Source organism: Scylla paramamosain, chromosome 29 (assembly GCF_035594125.1).
Source record: "Scylla paramamosain isolate STU-SP2022 chromosome 29, ASM3559412v1, whole genome shotgun sequence".
NCBI classification, from domain to species: Eukaryota; Metazoa; Arthropoda; class Malacostraca; order Decapoda; family Portunidae; genus Scylla; species Scylla paramamosain.
The window spans coordinates 12819146-12846879 of record NC_087179.1 but is presented as its reverse complement, the minus strand read 5'-3'; the positions used below and the strand labels follow the sequence as shown (position 1 = coordinate 12846879).

General features: G+C 41.6%; 3 protein-coding genes across 8 annotated transcripts in view; 2 read left to right on the top strand and 1 right to left on the bottom strand.

Annotated features, from left to right (window-relative positions):
- LOC135115339 (protein ABHD13-like) overlaps nt 1-6342 on the top strand; it is a 6765-nt gene extending 423 nt beyond the window's left edge. For both annotated transcript variants that reach the window (XM_064031986.1, XM_064031988.1), the window contains exons 2-7: nt 1772-2308; nt 2945-3176; nt 3820-4013; nt 4144-4307; nt 4612-4824; nt 5336-6342. In XM_064031986.1, coding sequence (XP_063888056.1) covers nt 1981-2308; nt 2945-3176; nt 3820-4013; nt 4144-4307; nt 4612-4824; nt 5336-5410 — 1206 coding nt within the window. In that variant the 5' untranslated portion in view covers nt 1772-1980 and the 3' untranslated portion in view covers nt 5411-6342. The remainder of the gene's footprint in view (nt 1-1771; nt 2309-2944; nt 3177-3819; nt 4014-4143; nt 4308-4611; nt 4825-5335) is intronic.
- Nucleotides 6343-11228: 4886 nt separating this feature from the next.
- On the bottom strand, nt 11229-16175 carry LOC135115340 (uncharacterized). The gene is made up of 4 exons (XM_064031989.1): nt 16056-16175; nt 15169-15263; nt 14757-14937; nt 11229-12705 (listed from the first exon to the last, which is right to left on the bottom strand). Exons 2-4 carry the CDS (start codon nt 15258-15260, stop codon nt 12640-12642), a joined length of 339 nt encoding a protein of 112 aa, XP_063888059.1. The 5' UTR covers nt 15261-15263; nt 16056-16175; the 3' UTR covers nt 11229-12639.
- Nucleotides 16176-17346: 1171 nt separating this feature from the next.
- Nucleotides 17347-27210, top strand: LOC135115338 (MIP18 family protein galla-2-like). 5 transcript variants are annotated; one of them, XM_064031981.1, is made up of 8 exons: nt 17347-17365; nt 17493-17581; nt 18600-18746; nt 19553-19642; nt 21067-21186; nt 21840-21944; nt 22165-22325; nt 23068-23264. In XM_064031981.1, the coding sequence occupies exons 3-7, from the start codon at nt 18615-18617 to the stop codon at nt 22255-22257; spliced, it is 540 nt and encodes a 179-aa protein (XP_063888051.1). In that variant the 5' UTR covers nt 17347-17365; nt 17493-17581; nt 18600-18614; the 3' UTR covers nt 22258-22325; nt 23068-23264. The 5 variants fall into 5 exon arrangements, with proteins under 5 accessions (XP_063888051.1, XP_063888052.1, XP_063888053.1 ...); XM_064031982.1 differs by lacking the exon at nt 17347-17365 and adding an exon at nt 17701-17774 and having other exon boundaries at nt 17430-17581; XM_064031983.1 differs by lacking the exon at nt 17347-17365 and having other exon boundaries at nt 17432-17581; nt 18603-18746.
- Nucleotides 27211-27734: the final 524 nt, after the last annotated feature.

The following is a 27734-nucleotide window of genomic DNA, read 5'->3' as shown; positions in this document are numbered from 1 at the left end:
CCGTGAGGCATGTTGGGGCATTTGGGTTTTATGAGGAGACTTGAAGGGATTGGTGTGGCACTAGTGAAGAGAAGACATTGTTTTTTTTCACAGGGTTAAGACGGGGGTTTATTGTGGAAGAAGTGTAGGGTTAAGTAGATATGGAGGGGTTGATGTGTAATGCAAGTATTTCTGTGGGGTTAGCGGGACGCAGGGTTAGTGTGGGACTAGAAAAGGAGTGTTTTTGTGGGATCATGGAGACATGGTAGGCGTGGGACTTTTTTTTTTTTTTTTTTTTGAGGGAGGGATGAAGGTCACAGCTGGGTTGTGTTGCTCCCATTCAAGTATTGGCTCCCTATCTTGGCTGTGACACCTACACTGTCACGTCCTGAATTAGAAGTGAAGAAATGAGGTGACTGCATTAACATAACGTGCATTTTCATCGGAGGGCTTGATTAGGTTAAGTTTAGATGAGTGTAGTTCATTGATTTTGCTGTTTATCCCCTCATTATGTGGATCGTGAATGGAAAAGGCATCATTTTTGCCTAGAAATAAATAGTCACTGTCTTGCAACTAGTGGGCTAAGCTTATGTTAGTTATCTCTGAGGTGATTATCCAGACAGAGGAGTGAACACTTGTCAGGAACATGAAATATCTCTTGTCCTGCTCATTTTGTTAATCTGGTGGTTATTTAGCCAGTTGGGGGTGAATAGATTAGCTTGTTTATCTGCTCTTACTGGTCCAGTTTACAGTAATTATTAAGAATATTCACATGGCTCTTTTTCCTATTTTTTCAGCTCCTGCCCCCATAGATTAGCTTAGGTGGAATATATCACTGCCTTGTCCCATTTCCCAAATGTATCGTTGTCAACACTGACTTGTACATACATGATATACTTTTTTTTTTGTGGTAAGAGGCAGTATTTGCCCTATTTTAGCTTTCCCCATCTGAAAACCAAGTCCCCAACATTATAGAGGGTAGAAGCCCCAAAAAATGGGAAAAAGAGCCAGCCATATGACTCATTGATAATTACCCAACTCACTCACTGACCACACCAACCATGAACTTTTAAGCATGGAAAACAATATATGTTGGATTAAATTATGTAATGGCTGGGTCAGGAGTACCAGAGTCCTAGTTGTAATTTTGTTAGGTTAGTTCAAGTCCAGCAGAGCCCATGTCCATGGCATGTGGACCTAGTTAGGGTATGGGGCACTCCGTAGAAAGTATCTGCATCTGCTGTGGTCTCAGGATTGGAGTAGGTAGGTAATGAAGGGGGGGTTAATGAAGGGGGCAAGGATAAGCTAGTGTATGCTATTGGGTCTTATAATAAAGGTTTGTGGCCAGATGTGCCATACCTAAGCTCCTGGGGGGGTAGTGTGTTGGTCCACAAGATTATCCCTTTCCACCAGAGGTCAATAGGGCTAAGAGTGCAAATGACATGTGTAAGTGTGTGGTTCTTCATCACAGTTACCCTGTCTGGGATTGCCGGTTAGATATATAGATAGATAGTTCAGGTTATGATGATAATTCCTTGAGGTGGAGGAGGAGGAAGTTAATGCTATTAAGAATATGTATATCCAGTTATATGTAGTCCAGTCAGGGAAGAAACAGTCATGTGCTGTGAGAATGTGAAAGCTCTCTGTGCATGTGGAGTTGATGCATGATGTTTTTACAGTTAACCTGTGTGAATGTATGAATAACTAAGTGTAAGTGAAATACATAACATACTAACATCAGACAAAGACACTTAATCTTTAATACTCTTTCTCCCTCTCTTTCTATACTCAGGATGGCAGCTGTCCAGCCCGTGGCATCAGCAGCTGGAAGTCTTCACAAGGTTTGACTGCACTGCCAAGCCCCTGTGATGGAAGTCTGGCTGGAGCGTTGTGCCATCACCCAGGGCAGAGCACCAACCAGAACCCCGAGTGTCAACAGATAGAATGACAGCACCCAACAGAACAGAGTGAGTGTCCCTCCACTTCAGCTGTGCCAGGGACATGGTGCGCCTGGAGAGGATGGCTGACGAGGATGTAGAGAGTGGACAGCCATGCCTTCCCCCGCACCCTCCGCCACGCCCCAGAGTGTGCCACCACCACCACCACCACCAGCACCACCATCACCACCCAAACCACGACTGCGAGGAGGAGAACATGACCCCCAAGCAGAAGGCAGACTTTGCGGTGATCAAATTTGTGGCAGGCCTGGTGCTGGCGGTGATGCGCAAGTTCTGGGTGACTTCGTCAGCAGTGGTTGTTGGGATATTTGTCCTGTTTTGGCTGTATGGGGGTTTGTTGGCGCTGCTGCTGCTGCTGTTTGCTCTCTCAGGTAGGCTTGTTGTGTCATGTTTATGGAAGACAAACAGTATTTAGTGTAGGGTGACAGACAGATAGTTTTGTCCCACCTGAATACCTCATGTCTAATTTTATATACTTTGTTCCTACATTGCTTTCTTCATGTGTCCCCAAGTTTGTCTTTCATATAGTTAGTCAATCGGTGCTTTACTTTCATAGTGAGATCACCATGATAGGGATACGCAGGGCAGCTGCTCACTTTCTTAACAAAGGTAATAACGACTGGACCACAACAAACACACAAATTTACTTGTTGCGTGTTACTTGTGTTTCTTGTTTATCCTATCTCTTTTTACTGAAGCTCTCTGTAGGATCCACATCTTGTTTTTTTTTTATCAGATGGCATGGTGCCAGAACAAATAAGTTCATAGGGCACTAAAATATAAAACTGCATAAAAGTATTTGTGAATGTTAAGATGAAAGATAAAAGTAACAACAATAAAACGTAGCTCAAATTTAAAAGCATCAAAAACTAAAGAACTAAAAACTACAAATTAAGCCAGTTGGGATTTGAGTTTCTGCCGTGGTTTATCAGCAACAAGTGGTGCATGACAGCTGGCTGGGCTGAGACATCATCCTCTCCCCCTCACACACCTGCATTCCTCTGCAGGTGTGGTGTATCAGATAAGTGACCTGCTGGTGTACTGGCCGAACTTCCCGCCCGATTCAAGGGTTCTGGTGCAGCCACCAGCCACCCTTGGCCTTCCCTCAGAGAACCTGTTCCTCTACGCTCGTGATGGCACCAAGCTCCATGCCGTGTTTGTCAAGCAGGACCCCTCCACCATCCACACTGCCCCAACCTTTGTCTACTTTCACGGGAATGCTGGAAACCTGGGCCACCGGTGTGTGTGTGTGTGTGTGTGTGTGTGTGCGTGTGTGTGTGTGCGTGTGTGTGTGTTTAGGTGCTGTCAGTCTGATGGGGCTGCTAGGTGTGCTTTTAGGTGCTGTAAGGGATGATGGGCCAGTGTGTGTGTGTGTGTGTGTGTGTGTGTGTGTGTGTGTGTGTGTGTGTGTGTGTGTGTGTGTGTGTGTGTGTGTGTGATTAGGTGCTGTAAGGGGTGATGGGACAGCAGTGTGTGTGTGTGTTTAGGTGCTGTAAGGGGTGATGGGGCTGTGTGTGTGTGTGTGTGTGTGTGTGTGTGTGTGTGTGTGTGTGTGTGTGTGTAAGTTGTACTTTCTCATCTGTGGTGTAAATTTTTTGTCTATTTAATTTATAATCTTTTCTGCTTCTTTGGCCACATTTTGACAGGGATATATTTTTCAGCTCTAACACTTTGTAGGCCTGCTGGTGATTTTGTGAATGGGGGTAGTGGTTGCATACACTAATACTTCGTCTCTCTTAATTTTTTTCTCATAATCTTTTCCCTTTCTTTAATCTTGTTTTGGCTTGCAAGGGATGAATTTTCCAGCTTTTTTAACTCTGGTGATCTTGTGAATGGGGATAGCAGCAACAGTTTAATACCTTCTTTCTTGTTTTCCATGCAGGCTTAGTAATGTTTATGGCCTGTACCGCTGTCTGGGGGTGAACCTGCTGCTGTTGGAGTACCGTGGCTATGGCCTGAGTCAGGGGGCGCCGTCAGAGGAAGGGCTGTATTTGGACGCTCAGGCTGCCGTCTCTTACCTCAAGACTCGCCGTGACATTGACCAAAACAAGATCATCATATTTGGTCGGTCCCTTGGTAAGTGTGACGGATTGGTGAAGGTTGAGAAGTGTGGATTTGTATGGTGGAAGGAGACTATAATGTATTGTTTTATTCTTTATTACTCCAAATGGTCACTTACTTGTGTTCCCCGTGTGTGGGTGGGTAGGTGGGGCAGTGGCGGTTGACTGTGTGAGCCGAGCAGAGGTGAGCAGTCGTGTGGCAGCAGTAGTGCTGGAGAACACCTTTACCTCCATCCCAGACATGGCCAAGGTGCTCTTCTCTGGGGTGAGGTTCCTGGCACGCCTCCCACACTGGTGCCACAAGAATAAGGTTAGTTAGTGCACCCTTATCATTACACACACACACACACACACACACACACACACACACACACACACACACACACACTTTACAAGTAGTAGTAGATAGATTAACAGATACTCTATCATTGAACCAACAAGTCTTGTGGTATCTCTTCTCATGTGTTTTCTAACCCCTTGCTTGTTGCTATTCCTACACACGAATTCACATACTAGATAGATTAACAGATACCCCTACCACTGAACCAACAAATATCCTGATATCTGCCTTCATATATTCTCTAACCCATCCCTTGTGGTCATCCCCTCACCAGTACCTGTCCAAGTACAAGATGTGCCGTGTGGTGGTGCCGACGTTATTCCTCTCAGGCCAGGCGGACGCATTGGTGCCACCACGCATGATGCTAGAGCTGTACCACTGCTGCGCCGCCCCAGCCAAGCGTCTCATGCAGTTCACACACGGCTCCCACAATGAGACCTGGAAGTGCCCCGGCTACTACCAGGTCTTGGCACACTTCCTGGATGAGGTGAGGCTGCAGCATAGGTTGAGACAGAGAGAGAGAGAGAGAGATTCATAAACTTTGAGGAAAAGAAAGAAAAACAAGATGAAGATAATAAAGGATTGAAAGGAAGAAAGGAAAAGTTGAAAATGAAGGGAAGAGATGAAAGAAGGGAAAAATAAGACTAAAGTAAAAAAAAAAAAAGGGGGGGAAAAAGTTGATTGTTAACAAAAGTTCTTCGAAAAAGCTGTCAGATATAGGACTATATTCTGAAACACTTCTGCTTTACACCTTCACTACATTCAGAAGTCTATTTGAAGCCATGCTGGTTTTTAAGGGTGCTTATATGGTTCTAGAGACAGATTAATGAGATTTCTATATTACTGACAGGAGAAACACTCTTGAGAAGCTAGGTGGAAAAATATATTTTGTTTTGTATACTTGATTATCTAAAAACTTAACAGTAGATTATGTATTCATTAATATATATATGAGAGGAAACAAACTTGTCAACATGGCTCTCATTTCCTTTATCCAGGTTTTCAAGAGGAGCACCCAGCCTCCTGTGCTCCACCCGGGGGTCGTCTGCTTCTCAGAGCCCCAGGTTCTGTAGGTCAGTTGCTGCACTTTGTTAATTGCACCACACAAAGAGAAAGGGACTGGTGGAGGCCAGCAGGTCTGTTGTAGGAGGTAAGGTCCATTGGAAAATTATAAATTAGTAATGGTGAAAAGAATTATTTTTTTTTACTTTTCTGAGAGGCATTCTGTGTGCTATTTGGCACTAGGTGGTGCTGCAGGTGGAGTCTGTGTGGTGCTTGCTGCTGGTGTGTCTGTAGTGTTGCCTCTCCTGGCGTGTGCTGCTCCTTGCTCTCTGTTCGAGGTACAGGCAGCAGATGAAGTAAGCATAAGCCACTCGGTGATGTGTAAAAATGGGTAGTATGGTCTGAACTTGAATAATTTCTGTTACCTTGTGTCCTCTTGGCCGGCACCACCAGCACAGAGGCAGTGAGGGAGGTGTGAGTTGGCACATCAATGCACAGCTGAGGTTATTGATCTGGAAAGTGTGTGATAAGGAATGTGTTGATTTGTGCAAAGGTTGATACAATGAGTTTCTAGTGACAATTTTGGGTTTCATAGAAAAATTGATTCACTGAAGATTTGTATGTGATTAGTAGATTCCTGTCTAATGTGTGTGTGTGTGTGTGTGTGTGTGTGTGTGTGTGTGTGTGTGTGCGCGAGATACATCCAGTGAAAAATAGAGGATGACAAATGGAAAAGTGTATTCATTGCACATGTTATCTGATCATGGAATTTCTTCACAAAAGGAACAAAATCAGAGCTCCATGGAATACATGATAAACGAACAACTCACTGGGGACAGTTGGCTTTTATAACAGCTGTGTGGAGTGTTCCCATGTGGCGACAGTAGCTGGTGTGTCCCTTGCTGGCAGCACTGGTGAATGGTCTTAGGAAGGAGGACTTGGTTTCAGTGTTACTGGCACAGCAAGAACAAAAGGCTGAATACTAAAAAAAGAAAAAAAAAAATATAGGAGTAGTGATTTCTGCCCTGACACAAGAAAAGTGATGGTCCAATAAAAGGTGGAAAAGTTTTACCAGGCTTGATGGAAAGACAGGAATGCCTTATTGAAGGAAAGAATGGATGAGTAGATCCCCTGGAAGAAAATTTTTATTTAGCTTGAATGAAGATTACAGGCTGTGTCTGTACATACCTGATTTTGCTCTTTCACTCTAGTGGAAAGCTAAAGCTGCTGATTCAGAAAATAATCATCAAATTCATTGTTCAAGGCAATCAGTCATCAAATGCATCCAAGCCATAGAGTGTAATGTACTGTGTGTGTTGGTGCACAAGACAAACTCCTCCTTAAACAATCCCTTCCCACAGTAAGGGACAGTTTTCTGCCTCAGGTGTACAGGGTGAGGTGGAGAGGCTTGTGCTGTGTGGGAATGTCATGTGGTGTCAAGCTACAGCATCCATACAATGCAAACTTTTTGGCCAAATGGAAATTCCTAACAATCATCATTTTACCTTTTGTGGAAGGTAGTTAGCTACATTGTACACAGTGACTGGCGGCTGTGAGTGCATTCCATTGGCACCACTGCTGACTGTACTGCCATCCAGTTGTGAAAAACATGTTTGTAGTAAAATTTGTATGGACTGGTAATGGCAGGTATACATTATAACTAGGTATTATCAGTGTAAGGTAAGTTAGCAGTGTTATCATTTCTGGGAAAGATTAATTTTTGTTAACTGGTAACATTTCATTTACCTTTTTTTTTTTTTTATTGATTTTTCTGAACCAAAATTATAATCATAACCTTAAAGACTAGCACAGTGCTAGAGGACACCTTGCAGAGCAAGCAAATTGCAAAACCTTCATTTTAACCGTAAAATTGTTTGGGGTTGTCTTATACACCAACACATACTGTAGTGTACAAGAAACTGACTCTAGGTAAACCTGTTTGAACCCTTTCCTGCCTCCTGTGCCAATGTCGTAATGAAATAATGAATAGACAAGTAAGTGATAATATCAACTGTACACAGAAGTAGCACATCTGCAGCACTGCTTGACACATCACACAGGCCGGAGCAGCAAAGTGTTGCCTTCACCCCACTGACTGAGCTCATGTTGTGCTGATAGGGTTGCTATGTGTCATATTATATGTTTGAGGACAATAATATTATGTATATCCTCTGTATATTTAACCATTAGTGTACTGAGGAGCCAGAGTCGTCCTATCTCATACTGATGTGAACTTAGGGGAGGAGCATCTTTTGTTGACTCACACGGCAAAAAGAAAAAAGTATTTGGGCTCATTTCCTGGGAAGTGGCCATGATATGGTGGATGCATGGATGCAGTTCTCAATTCTCACATGGATGCAAGTCATCCTCATCAGCTGAGAAATCACCAGACAGTGCCCAGCTACTTTTTTCCAACCTAGCCGTGTTTGCCTAGATTGGAACGGGCAGCAGGATTGGGTTGAAGAGGCTGTGGAGTCATTCCAGTCCACTGTTGTACCTACCAATCCTCCGTCCCGGCTGTCAGTCTGTCTGTCTGTGGCCCTAATAATTGGACCACAGACTCATCCTAGCAGCCAATCAAACGTCAGCTTTCCGCGTGTAGGGCCGAGTGTCAGTCCCTGAGGCAACATTTGCATCTGAGAGCATTTCCCTGCTTGCATTTAGGTCCCTGATTAGCAATATCATAAGCAGTCCTCATTTATTCTTGTACTGCTGGTGTTTGGATGTGTAATATTAATAGACTAGACACCACGAAAGCCGTCAGAAGCTGCTGTGTGATGCCATGAGGGAGTGGCAGAGTGGCAGTGCCGAGGGGCAAGAGGAGTGCCACTGGGCAGGGTGGTGAGACAAGAAGGGCAGCAGAACAGCGTCGTAACTCACTAAGGGCTTCCCAACACTTGTCACCAAACATCTCAGTAGCACTTCATGTGTCAGCGCTCCAGCATTAGCTCCATCCTTTGGTGACCCCTCCTCCCACATATGCTCCCTCCCATCACTCACTCCACCCCTCCTCCTCCCCTGCATATCCTGCCCCCATTCACATTCTACACATATCCATCCCTCCTCTCCCACATATCCTGCCTCCCATCACACCCTACACATCACCCCTCCTCCTCTACCACATATCCTGCCTCCTGTCATTTACTCCACCTCCCCTCTCCCACATATTCTGCCTTCCGTCACTCACCCTATCCATCTCTATTCCTGGGTATGGATAGGAAACATTGTAACCATCTCTCCATCTCACAGTTTTATTAGTGCCCACCTCCTCTCCTCTGCCTGTACCCTATTCCTCCTCCCCTCGTGGTAGCACTGCAATGATCATGTCAAACACTTCATCAGAAAGTTTTGTTCTCACTGCTGTGGGTTCAGAATGTACCCGCTTAGATGAGATTGGATTTTTTATTGATTATAACTGTGCATTTACATTCATTATATATTAGATTGGAGTGTTTAGCTTTGAGTTTTGTATGTAGAGTCAAAGAAAGCAAACTAAGGTTGAGTTATGCAATGGAGGCACAGGATAAAAATGTGTGGCTTTAGTAACTTCTGACTTCCAACAGCTGCCTTTCCCCCGTGATCCTGTTAAGTGTGTCGTGAAAGGGAGCATCTCACACTGGGTGGAAGTGAGGCAGATGTACCAAAATGAAATAGGGGCCAGAGTTATTAATATTTAGTGGCTTATTTATTGCATTTCTTTGTGTATCATATTTGTGTTTTCCTTCTGTGATGAGTAAGAAAACCTGTGTGGAGTCTTTGTCTCTGAGGCATGAAGATCAGGGAGAGAGCAAGTGCTCCTTGTTTGGGTTGATTTCATTTGGAGATTCAAGGCGTAGACCTTCCAAGGTGTTGACGTCAATGAAAGGAAAGGTGGAACTTTTCTGCATTCTGATCTGTGGCCTCTGTTTCTTTCCTATACTATCTTTAGGACAGTCATCACTACAGAAAAGGTCATAAGGGAAGGTACAATGAATGACAGATTTGTAAACCATTCATTTTGTAATTCGTTTCTTAAATTTCCTGGCTTTTTGAAAGTTAAGTTTGTTTTGCCTTCTTTGATAAGTCTGAAGTTTGTTGAGTTTCTCTGTCATAACTTTCATGTGCATTCTTCTGTGTAAATCAAAACCGGTCACTTGAATGCAGTCCATGGTGATTGATTGTTCAGGTACTCTAACTCAGGTTTGTCATGTTTGGTGTTGAGCAGAGGAGGCAGTGTGATGATAATGTCTTATGGGAGGGAACTGTAATGTCCTGTATTGCTTCACTTACTACCAGTGCATTTATTTATATCCTGTATATATGTTTATCTATAGTTGGGTTGTACTTGCCTCAGACTGTTAGCGAGAGTGGGTCCCCATGTCATGTGTCTGGATCCTTGGTAGCTATTTAACTGGAAGAGTTATGCTAGACTCTCTGTGAACCTGCAGGAGTTAGTTGTCAGGTTTTCCTCACTGGCATGATAGCATAACCTAACTTGTGATCTGTAATTGTGTGATATTCAGTAGCTTCATTCTTCAGTTGAGTTTGTGTGGTGCAGTTGTGGTTAGGAGTTGAGTGGCTTGCTTTTGCTTTCACTGTGTCTTGTGTCTTTCCTCAGTCTGAAATCTTTTTACCCAGTGGCTGTCTGTAAGATTTTCACTAGATTAGAGGACAGCCTGAGGGAAAATGCAAAAAAAAAAAAGAAAAAAAAAATTAAGTGAGTAAATGTGATGTTAACTTACCTCCAACCATGACTGTACAAAGTGGAATTGGTAATGAGTTTTATAGTTTTGCTTTTTGAATCTGTAAGGAATTCACTTTCAGACTGATATTCTTTCCAGCATCTGTATACCTAGCTGACATCCCCTGTGAGAGAGGTCAGCTCCATAGGTTCACTGTACCAATTTATTTTTTATTTTAACATAATATATATATGTATATGTAGTTTTCAAAGATGAGTGAGTGAGGCCAGCAGTGTGTGACATGACTGTGGAGTGGCAGGTGAGGCCAGCAGTGTGTGACCTGATGTGGTGTGGCAGGAGCAGTGAGTGAGTTGGCCTCAGGGTGGACCAGTTGTTTTGTTGTGACAGCAGGATGCCATCAGCCAAATGGATGCTCTGCTGAACCAGTGCCAAAGAATTAGTTAACTTATTATAATCTCAAATGGCAAGAAGATTGGAGGAGTGCAGAGCCTCCCTGACAATAGGGATGGGTGGTGGTGTTGGTGGTGTGGTGTTGTGGTGGTGTGCATGGTGAGGGGACAGGAGGATGTGGGGAGGCTGTCAGGCTGGAGGTCTTATTCCATATATTGCATGTAATTTTCTACTGGATATTAAGTATGCATCAAACACTTAAGATATTTTCACATGCTGTTTAGTCTGACATGATTATGTTCTCTCCATGATGTAGTGTGTCCAGCAGTCTGTGGAGCTGTTTGGACGTGATCTGGGAAGTGTTTGTTTACATGGAGCAGGAAGCTCACAAAGGTGGTGCCACTGTTTGGATGTGTGTTTTGTAATGGCATCACAGTCTGTCTTCACACCAGACTGACATCCTCCTAAAAGGAGACTAATCAATACAAGTGAGAAAAATCCGTAATGGGAAATATTTTCCTTGTACAGTTTATTAATATGCAGATTTTGAAGTAAAATCATTCTTTATTGATTTACAAAGTGACTCTATTCTTGATGAAGAAATAAATGGATACCATTTTAGTAACCTTTGTCAAGTGTAAACAAACACAACTTTATCACAGCCAGCAAGGGAGAGAGGAAGGGGGAGGGCATCTCCCCACTGGTGCACCTCACCCTAACTGTTAATTCTTCACTACTGATGCTGTTTACAGATCATGAAGTGCCTTGGACTTAGTATTCCTTGATGTTAGTTTTGATAGGATAAGTAATGTTAAAGTTTTAATAAAATATTTTATGTATTTGCTGTTGCAGTGTTTGTTGGCCCTTGGGACAAGATACAGTATGTACACCACCACTCACTATAATATACACGGTACCCTACAGCACATATGTACACACAGACAGCCTAAGACACACGTGTGCACCACAACACTTTGGTCCTCCGGTACAGAACAACAATGGGCACAAGGAACACAATCAAAGGGAGACAATCCCTCTGCAACAAAACTGGTGTGGAGACCTCACCTATTACACAACACATCAGCCCTCACTTTCACTGAGCATCGTGGCATATCACTACATACTGACACCTGTTGCAATTGAGGGATGAGCTCCTTCAGTAATGTTACCCCACACTTTGCTTATGGCACTCGGTTGTATTCCTCAATGGAATGTTCACAAGATTCCACTTCAGTTTTGAAGTAAAGAACAATACAATGGAAATGCAACTTTCTGGACTAAGTGGTGTGGGGGAAAATTTAGGTTGAATTTTCTAAAACATGTTAAAAATAGGAAAAGTAGTGGAAATACTTCAACACAGCACACATGAGTTACATATATACACCTTGACATGTTTGTTTGACTTGGAGACTTTGACTTTACACATAATTGAGCAAATATAACATATAAAATGAAACTGGCAGTTTATTTGACTTATAAATTTCTTGTGTGATAAGACTTAGTTGCCAGTCTTACTCCCATTTGAGCTTTATTTATTTAGTACAATGAAATCATCCCTCAAATGCAGTACTGCAATACTCTGGTGCAGCCGTCAGTGAAACGGTAACATGAGTCGTGCCATTGAGGACATCCACAGGCAGCGGGCACCTCTAAGGAACACATGACAGTGTGAGTGTTGTGGCAACACACTGACTATTACAAGCAGGGGTTACATCAATCAAGTCTAAGGGACCTACACACAATAAGTTATTTTATACAAGTGTAGCTAATGCTATTCTTGGCCCCTTTCAACGTCTTGCCCTGTGCAAGTCGATCACTCAAGCTGTGCACACTTCCAGCACATTGTATAAAAAGCAAATCATGATGATTCTAATTCATCACATAACAAAATGTCTGTAAAAGTATCCTAACTATACACAATAATAATAATTACAATTTGTCAGATAAATAATTACCTACCCAAGTTACAAAATACATGGAATGTACAATATTTGCCTCAAAGTTTGGTCAAAACTGCAATTTTCTAATTTGTGCATAGAAAATGTACCAGAGTATGTTTTGAATCATTTCCAAGGATAATAATTACATAATGTCAAAAAAATTATGCAAATGACAAAAAGATTTGTTGAAGTGTGTGTGTGTATGTGTGTGTGTGTGTGTGTGTAATGAAAGTAAGCTGCCCCAACACAACAGAGACTGGAAAGATGCATTACTTGAGTTTCCTTTCATCACAAGGAAGTCTGAGAGATCCTTCCTAAGAGGACCTCAGTGTTGGTGGAACGTCCTCCTTCATTCTGCATTGACAAATAATTCTATCACAACATACTTTGTTAAGTTACTTCTTACAGCTAAGTAATGGAGTTCTCTCAGTGAAGTGTTTTCAATAATAGAAATGGTGAAAATCATGTTCTTTATAACATGTTCTGCATGAATGAAATATTTGACTGCAAATGTAATGAAGTAAATGTTTTCTTTGAATGTTTTGTCTAAATAAAGTTTGATGCAATATTTCAGATGCAAAGAAGCTGCAGCACACAGCTTTATAATGCACAGCTAAGCCAGGTCTGAGTGCAAGGAGAGAGTCTTCATCTGGGCTTGGTGGACAACGGTAAGACAGAGTGGTAGCTAGTTCACATCAGCTCAATACAATGGCATGATGGATGGGATCAACACAATGAGTAGCTGATACACTTGAGAATGGTTGTGCCCGGTCCACTTGGTTGTGACAAAGGCCTCATATAAATGTGACTTCTTCAATGTGAGTACATAAGGAATGTTATATGACTTCTAAAGTGCAGTCTTAAAATTTGCTGCTTATAACTTGTCATATTGGAATTCTTACTTTATAAATGCAGCAACAACTCAAGTGATGGAATGTCATGTCTTCTAAAGTGCACAGAGAGAAGTGTGTGGGTTTGTTGGCCATTTGTTGGCAGGGTTAGGTTTGCAGGGAATGTTATGAGAAGTTTGTTGGCAGGATTGTGTTTGTAGGGAATGTTACGAGAAGTTTGTTGGCAGGGTTGTGTTTACAGGGAATGTTACGAGAAGTATGTGGGTTTGCTGGCAGTTTGTTGACAGGATTGTGTTTGCCAAAATGATGCAACACTTTCATGTTCTGGGGGAGTAAGAATGTTATGCCATCTTTGCACTTAGTGCTTTCTCTCACACTTATACATGGCTCATTTCAAGACAGTGCACTTTTAAAAACATATAACATTCCTTTCATAATAGGAATTTTTACATCACAAATCCAGGAACAAGCCAAGTGAGCTGGGACAACACCTCTCAATTGTGTTTACTGATTGCACCATATTGGGTTGTGCCTCAGTACAAGCTGTCACACCAAGTGGGGTTCACATGCTCCTCTTGTTTATCATACGGGTCGAGTTAGCGAGTCAACATTGCAGGTCACAATTCACAACATGGCCTAGTTTGTAGTAATTCAATGAACTGAGTAGTATGATGTTAAATTTAAGGTCAGGAAAATTTGTAGATTAGTATATGTATGGTGGAACTCTAAGTACATCTATATGATGAAATTTGGGGGAAGGAATTGGAATCAGTGGACACAATGAAGAGAGCAGAGCAGGGAGAGACTGGTGATGGTGACTGAAAGACAATGCCTAGGTCAAGGTGTGTGTGGAGGAAGATTAGGAGGACCAGGTTAAGAAAGAAAGGTGAGAAAAGGTGAGAAATACTGATTTAAAAAGAATGAACCATAGCAATTCTCCCAGTAAGGATTGGGGAATTAAGAGCCAGACACATTCTAGGGTAAGCTTAACACTGTTGGGTGAAGATAGAAACAATGGCCACTGCTAGATAGATGGAAACAACAGTAAGACCAGAGATAAAGATAGACACAGCTGCCATGGCAACATCCTGAGAAACACACAAAGCTTAGGAAATAACACTGTGAGGCATGATAACGATAAACAATGCCAGAGATCTTGAAAGCAGCAAAGTGTATCTGAACGGGACATGTAATGCAGTAGAGGAGTGAATAGTGAAGGAGATAAACCACCAGGAAAACAAGGTAATGATGCAGTAGAGAGCAGCATGTCAAGATCAAACAAGTGGTTAATAGGGACACGAGAACTAACACTCACAAGAGAGAACAGGAAGAGGAGGAGAAGCAGGGAGTGTTAAGCAGAGGTCACGGGAACACCAGCAAAAGGAGAAGCATGAGAGCACAGCGTCACGTGCCTTGCCGAGTGATAGGTGATGATTGGGAGACGAGAGAAGTAGTAGAAGAAATAACAGGGTGCTGTGAGGCGATGACCAGGTGCTGAGTCAAGGAGGGGAGAATAGGTTAGGTGAGGAGGCGGTACACTAGATAAACGAGTACCCCCAACGCCAGCAGCAGCACCGACAGCAGCATGGCCACGCGGTTCTCCCCTCGAAGGCTCCTCAGGTTGTTCTCATGCCGGGACAGGTGTGATTTGATGTCCTTCACCTCCTTCTCCAGCCGCTTCTTCTCGTCGGTGGGGTAGTACCTTCGTCGCAGCTTGTTCTCAATGTAGTCCAGCCTGCAGTACAAGGCAGTGGTATAGTGGTGATAGCAGTAGCATTTTGGGCCTCTTCTTTTATTAATTCTGAGTATGTAAGGAATGTTGTGTGCTTTTAAAGTGCACTGTCTTGAAATGAAAGGAAACACAAGGTTTAAATATAGCTTAACATTCTTTTTCCTTTAGAAAGTGAAAGTGCTGCACCATTTTTGCAAACACAACCCTGCCAACAAACTCAGCAAACCAACGCACCTCTCGTAACATTCCTTGATCTCCCGGCTGGTGTCCTCCAGCTGGTTCATGACGGATCCCACGTGGGTCACTCCCTCGCCTGCCTCCACCATGGCCTGAGGTGGCAGACACACACAAGGGATAAAAGAAAAAAATTATAATGGTCTCAAGACACTTATCTTCCAATTTTGGATAATTCTTTTTGACATTTCTTTTAGGGGCTGCACTTTTTTTTTTTTTTCTTCCTAGGTCAGTGCCCCTTGCATAAAGAAATGGCACTGCCCCCACTAAGTTAAGTCGGGGGAAGCTCCCCGTTAGGTTAGATTCGGTTTAGGAGCCCATATTTCTGCCACATTTGCTCCCCCAGCCCCTAAAACAATCTGAAAAGAATGTTTTTTTTTTTTTTCCGACTTTTCTCGAAAGCCAAATTTCACTCATGCTTGCAGAAAACCCTGCTTTCCCACAAGTCACAAAGTTTGTTGGGGATGGGGAGGGACGACAGATGAATATGTAAGGAGATGCTAAAGCTAGAATTTACAGCGTTTTTACCAGAATGCCATGCTAGGTTAGATTTGGTTTAGATTCAGTTAATTTCACAGCCGACTCGTTCACTGTGTACATCATGGTTTTAAAAGGCATTATATGTTAGGTTAGATTGAATTAGGTTAGGTATGATTCGATTAGATTTTGATTAAGCTAGGTTAGATTAGTTTTAATTTTGGATAGGTTATATTAGGATTTAATTCATTCGTTTCACGGGTGATTCGTAAACCGCTATAAAAGACTTAACATTTTATATCACAAAATAAAAGAGAACATTTAGAAATTAACGTACTAAAGTTATATTTCCCGTAAACACACACACACACACACACACACACACGGATTTGTCAACACGTCACCACTACCTCTGAGTTTCTTCTTCTTGGTCTCTTCTTCCTCTTCCTCTTGTGTCCTTTTCCTCGCTTTGCGTCGCTTCTTCTCCTGTTTCTGTTCACTCTCCTCTGCCTTATTTTAGGGTTTTTATTCTGCTTCTTGTCTCGTGTGTATATATATATATATATATATATATATATATATATATATATATATATATATTTTTTTTTTTTTTTTTTTCTGCAATTTCGATTTATTTTACTACTGTTTTATTTAATCATGGCACTTCACTATACCACACTATCATGCTTCACCACATTCACTTTCACACCATTACGGTGCCATGACACACACACACACACACACACACACTACTACTACTACTACTACTACTACTACTACTGTTGCTGTTGCTGCTGCTGTTGCTGCTGCTGAGTCTGTTCTATTCATCTACGATTCTATTTGAGGACCAATTCCTTCATATCTCCTTTATAAATCTCTCTCTCTCTCTCTCTCTCTCTCTCTCTCTCTCTCTCTCTCTCTCTCTCTCTCCTCTCCTTGTAGACCGCCCCAATAGAATAATTTGCCTCTCTACCCAGATTGCGAGCAACACTTCGCCTCACTACTTTCAAAAGGATCTTGTCTAGGTAAAGAAAGTGACACATGTTTTTAAGTGTATTTACGACTCTAGTGACGTATTAACAAGATTCCTACATAATTAACAGGACAAACACTTTTGAAAACCCGGCTAATCATCTCTGTGACCTTTGACAACAGTCGTGGTGAGAGAGTAAAGCGTGACCTTGACCATTAGTAGAGAGCAAAAATCTGCATTGAATACCTATACAGTGACCCCGTTCACACACACACGGGAATATAGAGAAAAGTAACATGGATTTTAGGAAATGAAAGAAGGCGAAAAAATAAATAATGTACGGATAAGACGTTAGAATATATATATATATATATATATATATATATATATATATATATATATATATATATATATATATATATATATATATATATATATATATATATATATATATACTACGTAGAAAAAAAGCTTATTTCGTGTTAAAGGGAACAGTAGCAAAGAAAATTAATTGATTTTAATTTATTCTAGACATAGTATTACACATTTAAGATGGAAAAAAAAAGGAAAATAGAGAATAATAATTTAAAAATAAAAACAGCTCAAAATATAAATAAAAAGAAAAGATAAGAAACATGATAACCTAAGACAAGCTTCTGTCACAACACTAGTGCTAAGAAAAAATAAATACTCAAATACTCTTCCATGTTCCAAGTACTCACAAACGATTAAAAAAGGAAGGAAAAAGTAAGAAAACAATACGTATAGGCAGAAAAAGAGCCCTTATGACATCACAGAGGACTGAAAATACAAGACCCCTGGTGAGACTGACCCTGGATGAATAAATTCAGTCTGTTCCCAACTTCCCACACAGAGACAGCTGAGGAGGTGCCTGGTGACTGCTCCGTGTCCTGTGTTAATTTCCTCTTCCTGCACGCAATAGCCAGCCTGGGAGAGGGCTAGGTGAGAAACAGAACGGTTAATAGTTGCAATATAAAGAAAGATAAGGCATATAGATTCAAGTTATTTACAAGGTGAAGGTTGTTTCTATTTGTTAATATCCCCCTTCCTGTACCCCATAGCTAGTCTGGGGAAGGGCTATGAGGACGTACCAGTGATATGAGGATAAGAACTTTGCAACACGTGTAAATTCAAGGTAACTGGAAAGATTAGGAGGTGCCTGGTGTCTGCCCTATTAATTTCTCTGTTCCAGTACGCAATAGCCGGCCTGGGACATAGTTAGGTGAGGAAAAGCCTTAATAGCAGTGGTAAAGATAAGGACATGACAAATCGTGTTGAAAATAATGTGGTGACTTCTGCCCGTTTCACTTCAAGACGCAGATCTGTGACCTATATGTACCACCTCCTGTTTGGGCCTCGCCTTGCGTGCTGTGGGCTTCTTGTCACTTTTTTTTTTTTTTTTTTTTTTGTGTGTGTGTGTGTGTGTGTGTGTGTGTGTGTGTGTGTGTGTGTGTGTGTGTGTGTGTGTGTGTGCAGTGGTTTTGATTTATGGTGTTGATTTATGGTGTGTTACTTTTATTTGTGGTGTTTTTTGTTTTGATTTTTTTTTTTTTTTTTTTTTTTATTTGTAGTGCTTTATTTTCTAATATTGGAATAGCATGAGCTTTTTCATCCAAATATTTGGTTAGGTTAGGATTAGGGTTAGGTTATGTTAGCATAGGTTAGGTTTAAATTAATGCAGCTCATTAATTTTAGTAGTTTCCTTCATACATATGATTTGAAAAAAATAAACAAATAAATAAAAATAAATAAATAAATAAAATAAAATAAATAAATAAAGCATAATTTTCCCTGCAATAAATATTGTTGCATATGAGAGAGAGAGTGTACATCTCAGCACTTCTCTGCACAATCCATGTGTGTGTGTGTGTGTGTGTGTGTGTGTGTGTGTGTGTGTGTGTGTGTGTGTGTGTGTGTGTGTGTCAGCATGCCCCTGTACAATCCTTGTGTGTCTTGCTAGAAGGATGTGTGGGTGATGGCTGATGCCGAACCACAAGGCCAGGCACAAGAAGAGGAAGGGCAGCAGCCACAATTACAAGTGCAGAGGCAGCAGCAGCAGCCACCTCAGCCTAACCAACAGCAACCCTTGCGTTCCATCATATCACGAGTAAGCTGTGTCTGGCATCATCATCATCATCATCACCATCATCATCATCATCATCACCATCATCATCATCATCATTATCATCATCATCATTATCATCATCTTTCTGGTTATCCTCTTTGCATCTGTTAGCCAGCCACTTGGGCAGTCATGCTGTCATTCTCTTGCATTCTGATGGAGGGAACAAAGACCCTCATCAAGGCAAAATAAAAAATCATCATCATTCCTTTAATTTCACTTTCACTATACTACACACAATGCATTATTGTACCAATGAAATGTTTGTGCTATCTCTGACAAACAGTAAGAGGTGTAGTTTACAATTTTCTCTTCGTTTACAACATACTACCACACCGATGAAATGTTTGTACTGCCTCTGACAACCAGTATGAGGCATAGTTTACTATTTTCCTTTATACTGAAGCCAGTTTCCTGTAGAATCCTATTGAGTATAGCAAAGTCAAACCAAACAGCATACATAGCTAGGACATAAAGGTTGGTCTCTGTACAATATGCATCCTGCTGTTTGACATGTTTCCCTTAATAACTAACCACTCTGAGACATTCCTTCTTGCTCTACAGACACCTGCAAGCATTATACTCACTAGAAATTGCTAAATCTTTCCTTTCAGTTCCCATCAATGTTCATAAAAATTTCTTTGCTTTTGGTGCTGTGAATTATTGCATATAGCAGGGAAGGGGTTAATAGTCTTCCATCATTAACAATAGGATCATCACCATCATCATTACTACACATCTGGCAGCTCACTTACCCACTTACTGACACCCACACCCTGTTCTCTTCACAGCAACAGAGCTACGTGCGCTTTATCAACAGAACTCAGCGCAGTGTTCACGTGCTCTGGGTAAATTACGTGGGAAAGTTTCAGCTGTACAAGGTGAGGTGAGATGTCTGTGGCTGTGTGAGTGTGTTAGAAAGGGTCTGTGTATTTGTGTATGTGTGTGTGTGGACTTGCAGGTGTTTGTTCCTTGAGGTCACTACACAGTGGATCATCCTTCTCCAGTATGCTGTGTCTTCTGTGCCTTCCTCTGTCACACCCACCACTTGCATGTCTTCTCTCTTTGCATCTATACATCTCTTTGGTCTTCCTCTTTTCCTCCTGTCGGTTAAGCCCATTTCCAGCCTCCTCTTTAAGGTCACTGCCATGGTTTGCAATATTTTTGTTTGAATATGAATCCAGTGTAGTTTGTGGTCTGTGGCTGTGTGAGTGTGTAAATATGTGTGTGTGTGTGTGTGTGTGTACTTCCAGGTGTTTCTTCCTTAAGGTCACTGGTTTTCAATATCTTTCTGTTTGAATCCAGTGTAGTGTGTTAGGTTATCTCGTGGTTGTCTCCTCACCTCAAGCGTTGGATGTGGCTGAGTTTGGTGCTTTTAATCCTTTCACTTTGATACGAGGCAGTTATCACCACCATGTGCAAAATATGAAATCTTTATAAGCATCTACAAGAAAGTTATGAGTGAAAAGAATAGCTTTTGCAATTTCTACCCAGTTTAAAGAATGGACTTGGCTGTAGAACAAGTAAAAATGTCTCAGAATGACTGGTAATTAGGGGGAAGGTATACTAAGTGGTAGTCAGAGGATTAAAGAAAGGTTGTGTGTGTGTGTGTTGGAATTCCTCTGTCTCAGTGGTTTTTAATTTTTCTTTTCTTTTTTCAATGTGAATGCAGTGTGGCATTGTGCTTGAGAGGAAGTGTTCCGCAATAGCAAGCATTTCCTGCTGTGCAACAAGATTTTGGATGACAAGTTTTTTTAGGGATTTTCTGTTGATAGCTGATATTTCCCTGACTTATTATTATGTTCTACTCTCTTTAATGTGTAACTTTGCTTGAGGCTTTCTTCTCCTTTCTCTCATCCTTTATCCTTCTTTTGTTTGCTGTGTTTCCCTCTCTCTCCATATCCCTCTTTCTCCTCCACTCATTTTTCATCCTGTTTTTCCTTCCTTCATATTCTGTGTCATCTATCTCCTTTCTTCCCTCTCTTCTCTCCTCTTCCTCTTCCCCCTCTTTCCCATCTATATCACTCCTTTTTTGTCCCCTTATGTAGCCTTTCCAATTTCCCTTTTTCCATATGCCTTAAAACCTCAACCTCTCTCCCTATCTTCTCCATCATTCATTCTTCTTTGTTTACTTACTTACTCATCCTTCTCTCACTTCCTGCCTTTCCCTGACCCCTTCATGTTCAGCTCATCATGTTTATCTTTCCTTCATTCATTCCGTCTCCTTTTTTTTTCTTAAATTGTTGACTTCTTCACTCATCCCTTGCTCACTTTCTCAGCCTGTCTCACTCCCTGCTTCCCCCAGACCCTCCCTCCTGGTGCTCAGTACGACATCAACACCTACGTCACTCATCCCTGGGTGTTCCGTGATGCTGAGACTGGTGCAGTGCTTTTGGTGAACTCTGTGGAGGTGTTCTATCCTAAGGTGTGTGTGTGTGTGTGTGTGTGTGTGTGTGTGTGTGTGTGTGTGTGTGTGTAGTAATGATAATGATGATAATAATGGATCTATTTGGTATAAGCAGCCCAAAAATTGAAGGTATACAGACAGGACTGATGTGATAACAAAATATTGATATGAAAATTGGTATTAATGTGTGTGTGTGTTTGTGTATTTGCTATGTATTTTGTAGGGCATCAGATGTAGGACTTAATTCTTAAAAGTTTTGAGCTTTTATAAAATCTATTTTCATGGGGTACCTAGATTGTTAGCCAGATTCTTATGTTTTTATTTATTTATTTATTTATTTATTTATTTATTTATTTCTATCTATTTAGTATGGTTGTCCATGAATGGTGCATGTGCGAGTGTGTGGTGCTTCATTTGTGCCACCCTGTGTGTGATTGCTGGCCTAGTGTATACATAGATAAATAAATCCTTTTTTTTTGTACTGATGATCCAGAATATTTGTTAAACTATCACTAGAATCATAGAAACACCTTTAAAAGCCCTGACAACTACCAGCACTAGTCACCAGTAGCCAAAACATGTAAGAGTACAGATCAGTGACAGACAGACGTAGGACACACACACCCATAGCCTCTCACTGACTGGATGTTGAATGAGTGTTGGTGTTGCAGCCTGTGTTTCCTGAGGGTCACGCTCTGTACGGCCCTGTCAGCCCCTACAGGATCCCTGTCTACATCAGCATCCCTCTCTACACTCTTTTGGAAAGGGCTGCCCAGGTGAGAGAGAGAGAGAGAGAGAGAGAGAGAGAGAGAGAGAGAGAGAGAGTTATACAGTCTGTTTCCTTGTGTTCCTATTCCCTCACTTACAAATCCCCTGAACTCTTTGCTTACCTTATACAGTATACTTCCTTATGTTCCTTTTCCCTACACTAAAAAATACTCTGAACTTCCTCCACATCATCTCATGCCTCACCTGTGTGTATTGTGTGACCAACAGGTGGTGGGGTCGTGCCTGAAAAACCCCATGCTGGCTTACTCCCTGGACATCCCCAAGAATCTCATGAGTGTCATAGCCAACTGGGTGGTGTGAACAGAGCCAGCACCCACACAGCACTCCAGCACCCCCCTTGCCTCTTTAGTCACTGCTGGATAAACACGGTGAGTATAAAGCACAAAGTAAAGTATAAAGTCCTTTTACACCTCAGGTCATAAGCATTTCTCTCCTCTACTGATAGTGTTTATTCTCCTAGTTTCTTGTAATGGTCAACATGCATCCTCTCATACATCAGTGCCTTGCTCTCCCCTGTGCCAGATACTGTTTCTTCCTAGGTCCCTCTTCTTATAATAATCAAAATGTCTTTTCCTGACATCTTCCACCTCCTCCTTCTTACCTACAAAAACTCCTCTTCATTTTCATAATCCTCATACCCTCTCTGCTTCTTTCCCCCGCCTCGCTACCAGATTCAGCTATTCAAACAATTTCTCTGCTCAGCTCCCTACCAAACTCTTCATCTACTCCCCTTGTACTTTTATCAGTTTCTTCACTTTACTGTTCCTATTATCGATATAAAGCGTTGCTATATATTTCATAAGGCTTCTCTCTCTCTCTCTCTCTCTCTCTCTCTCTCTCTCTCTCTCTCTCTCTCTCTCTCTCTCTCTCTCTCTCTCTCTCTCTCTCTCTCTCTCTCTCTCTCTCTCTCTCTCTCTCTCTCTCTCTCTCCCCTACAAAACCACTTATTATCACAACTTTTTGTTCGGCTTCCTACCAAACTTTTCATCTATTCTTCCTTTCTTTTTTCCTCAGTTTCTTCACTTTCTTATTCCTACTACTGCTACAAAGGGTTGCTCTCTACTACACGAGTATTTTTCACCACCACTCATTGCCTGGTCCTCTTTACAGGTAAGTCAGTCATGAGGATCGGGGACAAGTTGGAGAATCTCAACCCTCAGGTGTTTGCTGAGGCTGATCAGCGCAAGGAGAACCCCTCGGACTGGGATGATGCGGTGAGGGACCCCTTTGATGGCAGGGAAGTGTTCGACCTGATACGCAGCATTCGAGACCCAGAGCACCCCCTCACTCTGGAGCAACTGAATGTGGTGGGTGGATGGCTTGGTGCAGGCAGAGAGGGGTGATGGTGGGTGGATGGCTTGGTGAAGGCAGGGAGGGGTGGAAATGTGACTTGGTGTAGGCAGGGAGGGGTAGTGGTGTGGTGGTGCGACTGTTTGTATTGTGATTGATTTATATTCTTTTTTCCTGAGTGTGTGTGAAAATAAAAATAGCAAATAGTATTATATGAAGATCTATTTTACTAGTTTTAGATAAAATGGGGTGTAGTTGTTTAGTGGTTCACAGGACCGTCCCTTTCAAGTTAGTCTAACATATAGCCAGTGATAGAAGATAGTGGTAGTTACAGTGGTTGATGTTATTTTATCTGGAGAAAGATGTAGTAAAGAGAAATATTATCAAATGATTCCCTATTCATATACACATTCAGTCATCTCCCCTTTCTGTCTATCCCATTATTATTTGCTTCCTATCATCCTCAACATTGTTCAATTATTCTCTTCCTGCCATTCTGTCTATCCTGTTATTTTCTTCCTTCTTTTCTGTCCATCCTATCATTATTCTCTTCCTCCCTTTCTGTTCATCTTATCATTATTTTCTTCCTCCCATTCTATCCATCTTATCAATATTCTCTACCTTTCTGTGCATCCCATCCTTCTCTCCATCCTCACCTCCCATCATTATTTCCTGTCTTTGCATCCATCCCATCCTTCTTTCCTGCCTATTTTGCCCATCTCATCCTTCTCTTCCTTTCTATCCATCCCATTCTCCTTCTCTTTCTCCTCAACCTCACCATCCTTTCATTCATCCCTCCATCCTCTGTAGGTGAGTGAGGAGCAGTGTGAGGTGGATGATGCAGGGAATCATGTCAAAGTCCTCTTCACTCCCACAATCCCCCACTGCAGTATGGCTTCCCTCATTGGTCTCAGCGTGCGACTCAAGCTGCTCCACACACTTCCCTGCAGGTAGGTGGTGCTGGTGGTGGTGGTTTGTTAAGGTTTGGTATTCAAGGTGTTTGGAAATGGGACCATTGGAGTATAGTAGTAGTAGTAGTAGTAGTAGTAGGGAGAGGAGGAGGAGGAATGTTGGGGTGATGTACAAGAAGGTAAGGTCTTCTGGCTTTTTGGTGAAGTGAGAAGAGGAGAAAGAGGAGGAACAAGAATAGTAGTTGTAGTAATAGTAAATATTTTTGACTAGCAATAACAATGTTTTCTATACGTTATCACAAGTTGAGGTGTTGGTGCATTCAAAATCTGTAACCTTTCCAGACCAGAGGATTTTAGATAGAGGATTTGCAGTGTGTAGGAGTTGTAGTAGTAGCAGGAGTATGTACTTGCTGGACTAAAGTGGTATTTAGTAAAATTTAGTAGTTTAATTTATCCTTCTCTCTTCTCTTTTTTTTTTTTTTTTCTTTGCTTTTCTCCTCTCCTCTCTTTTCTTTTCTCTTTCAGGTTCAAGGTGGATGTGGTCATCACCCCCGGGAGTCACGCTTCGGAGGCCGCCATCAACAAACAGCTGGCAGACAAGGAGCGAGTGGCAGCTGCCTTTGAGAACCCAGATTTGCTATCTGTGGTGAACAAGTGCATTGCTCCACGCCCCTTGGCTGCCTCTGTGGGCTAGCTCCAAACTCCAGGGTCAGGATAGAGCTGGGGTTACTCATGTGGATAAGAGGGGCTAGAGTTACACATGTGAATAAAAGTTTATAATAGGGAATGTTACAATGTGTGTAATGAGTAACAAGTGGGGTTGGATGAAGGAAATAAGGAAATATTGTTGGCAATGTGGGTATGATAATGATTTTGTCAGTTCTTTACACTTACTGTTGGTTACTGCCCTTGAGATGCATTCCTTCCCTTGTGAACTAACCACATCCTTGGTTTAATCTGAAATGTCAGTATTTTACACATTTCGTGCTGGTGCCTTGTAATATGTGCTGTGGATTCATGAGTCAGAAATTTCTCATTCTTCATGTATACACAGGTGGTCTTTAGTAAATGCAGGATAAATACATGCCTTGGAAGTAACTTATACACCTGAGAGGTCTTGCCTGCCATGCTCATACAATATATTAAGCACAATTAAGGTTGTGTAGCATTGGTCTGATAAAATTTGTATGGGCAATTTTTCCTTTGGCAAGTTTTGCAGCACTGTCTGGTCTTCAATATCACAGTATTTGTGCCTTTCATTGGTCCCCATCTTTGTAGACAGACCTGGCAGTGTGATAGTGACTACTCAGGAGGAAGTAACTGTTGATGACCAGGTGTAAGAGAGAGAATCAGGGTGGCCCACTTGTTTGTATGGTTCTTCATGACACAAAGGTATTATTTTTTACAAGAACTTCCCATTACTTAGTGATCTTACATGAACTTCCTGAAGTGGCTGGTTTTTTGTAAATGCTGCTTTTTATTGCTTTATTGAATTAAGTTAAACATTAATGTGACTGGTCAATACACTGCAAATTGTTTCAGTTTTAGGTAACACTGGATTCTCCCATTATAATTACCACAGAATTAGTTCCCTCATAAAGACTGTTACAAAACTTCCCTTTCAGTAAAATATTAAAAGCATGCATTCAAAACACATCATTTTGAAGTTCATGTGAGACTCCTTGTTGCTGATTATTTTCTTGTACCTATGTTGCTCTCAGTGGTGTGGAATCTGGTGCAGCATTTCCACTCGGGACACACAAACATGGCAACACTATCACTGGTTGGCCCGTGCAGACTGATTTGTAGTATTCCAGCTGAAACTTTTACTGCTTTGTAGGACATTGGATAGTTTGTCTGTATAATCTGGTACCTTGCAAATAAGTAAAGGTTTTGGTATAATACATTATTTGTTGCATGTAATTACTTTGAGGGCAAGTGCTTTGCCCACTAACTTACGTAATTTGCATGCCCTCAGGTGGCAAAATTATTGCAACTGAGTCCTTGACATCAAGTATAAAAGTAGTGGTACACAATGAATAAATCTGCCTGTACTAATATCAAGTAAAAAAGTGAAAAGTGAGCTACTCCAGTGTGCATCCAGGGTCAGTATTTCCACTAGTGAAAGCCAATTGTTTATTTCATATTGCTTAACGTAAGCTTCCCAAGTGCCTCAGCCAGCATGAGTGGTGTGGTGCAGGTTGTTTCTCATTTTGCCAGCACAGGAATGCAAGTTTTATGATTTTGACTATAATATTTCTTTATACCAATTTCTTCAGTGAAGGAATATAACAAATTTGTATTTAGTGCAATAGTATTCAAATAGTGATTCCCATGCACAACGCTGTTCCAAAACAAATACTTGTAGCATTACCTTATTTTACTCATTCACAGCAAGAGGAAACATTCCCACAGCACATTTTTGTGTCACATGTTACTAAGCCTTTGTGTTACCCAAGGCTGGCTATGACCTCCCTCTCAGCTGTGTGGTCACCACACAGGATGAACATAGAAGATACTGTTTCTTGGTAACATTATTCTTGTGTTGCTTGCATTTCATGTGCTAGAAGGATTTTGAGACATAGAAAGACAATAAGGAGCAGAGTTAGGTGTGAGTGAGCTGCTGCCTCACAGTGAGGCAGCAGGCCAACATCACTGCTGCCTTCACTCATCACACTCAACTGAAAGTTTGTGTTTGGTGGCACATTTTATGAATTATGATGAATTACTTAGTTTAACTTTTTTTCAATATGATAAACATGAGTATATTGCTGCAATCAAAATACATACCTATAAGTCTTGTGTTTATACATAATGTACATATTGTAACCACCTCGTCTGTGCATCACCTGTTTGTATTTGCTCTGAATGAGTATGTGCCAGCAAGTATTAGTGCCATCAAGACCCAGACAGGAGTGGTGGTGGCCTTTACTGTAAGTCAAGACAAGGCAGTAATGCACAGGGAGGCTCATTACTGATGTGACCCTGAGGCTCACTGGCCACATGGAGTCCACATTACTTGATTTCATATGTAATATACAACATTACTCAATTGTGTTTTGTTTATGCATCCCTTCACTCAGTTATTCTTGGCATATAAAGTGCCTCTCCTTAGACTTGGGTGGGTATAAAAAGAAAAGTTTCTTCTGCTTTGTTATGTGGGAACATGTATTAAGCTTCCCAGAGGAAGGGTTCCTACCTCTATTATCCTCTTCCTTATGCCATGTATATTTTACATTCCCATGCCTCATCTTATTTCCTAAGCTTCTGTCATCCATTTTAGAAAAAAGAAAAATTTGTAATGTAAATGTATACATGCAGAGAAGTTATTGTTGTGAGCACAAGTACTCTAAATCACAGATATAAAATCCACACCTTGAATACCACTTACAAAATCATTCACTCTTGCTCAGATGCCAACACCCGGCAACCATCTCCCTTCTGCCAGGTATGAATTTACCACTACTCTTCTGTCACTCTCTAACAGCGGGTTCCCTCCAGGAGCAATTCCTCAAAGGGGTTGACCAAACCAGAAGAGCCCTGTTGGTCAGTGCAGCTGCACTGTCCAGGACCACT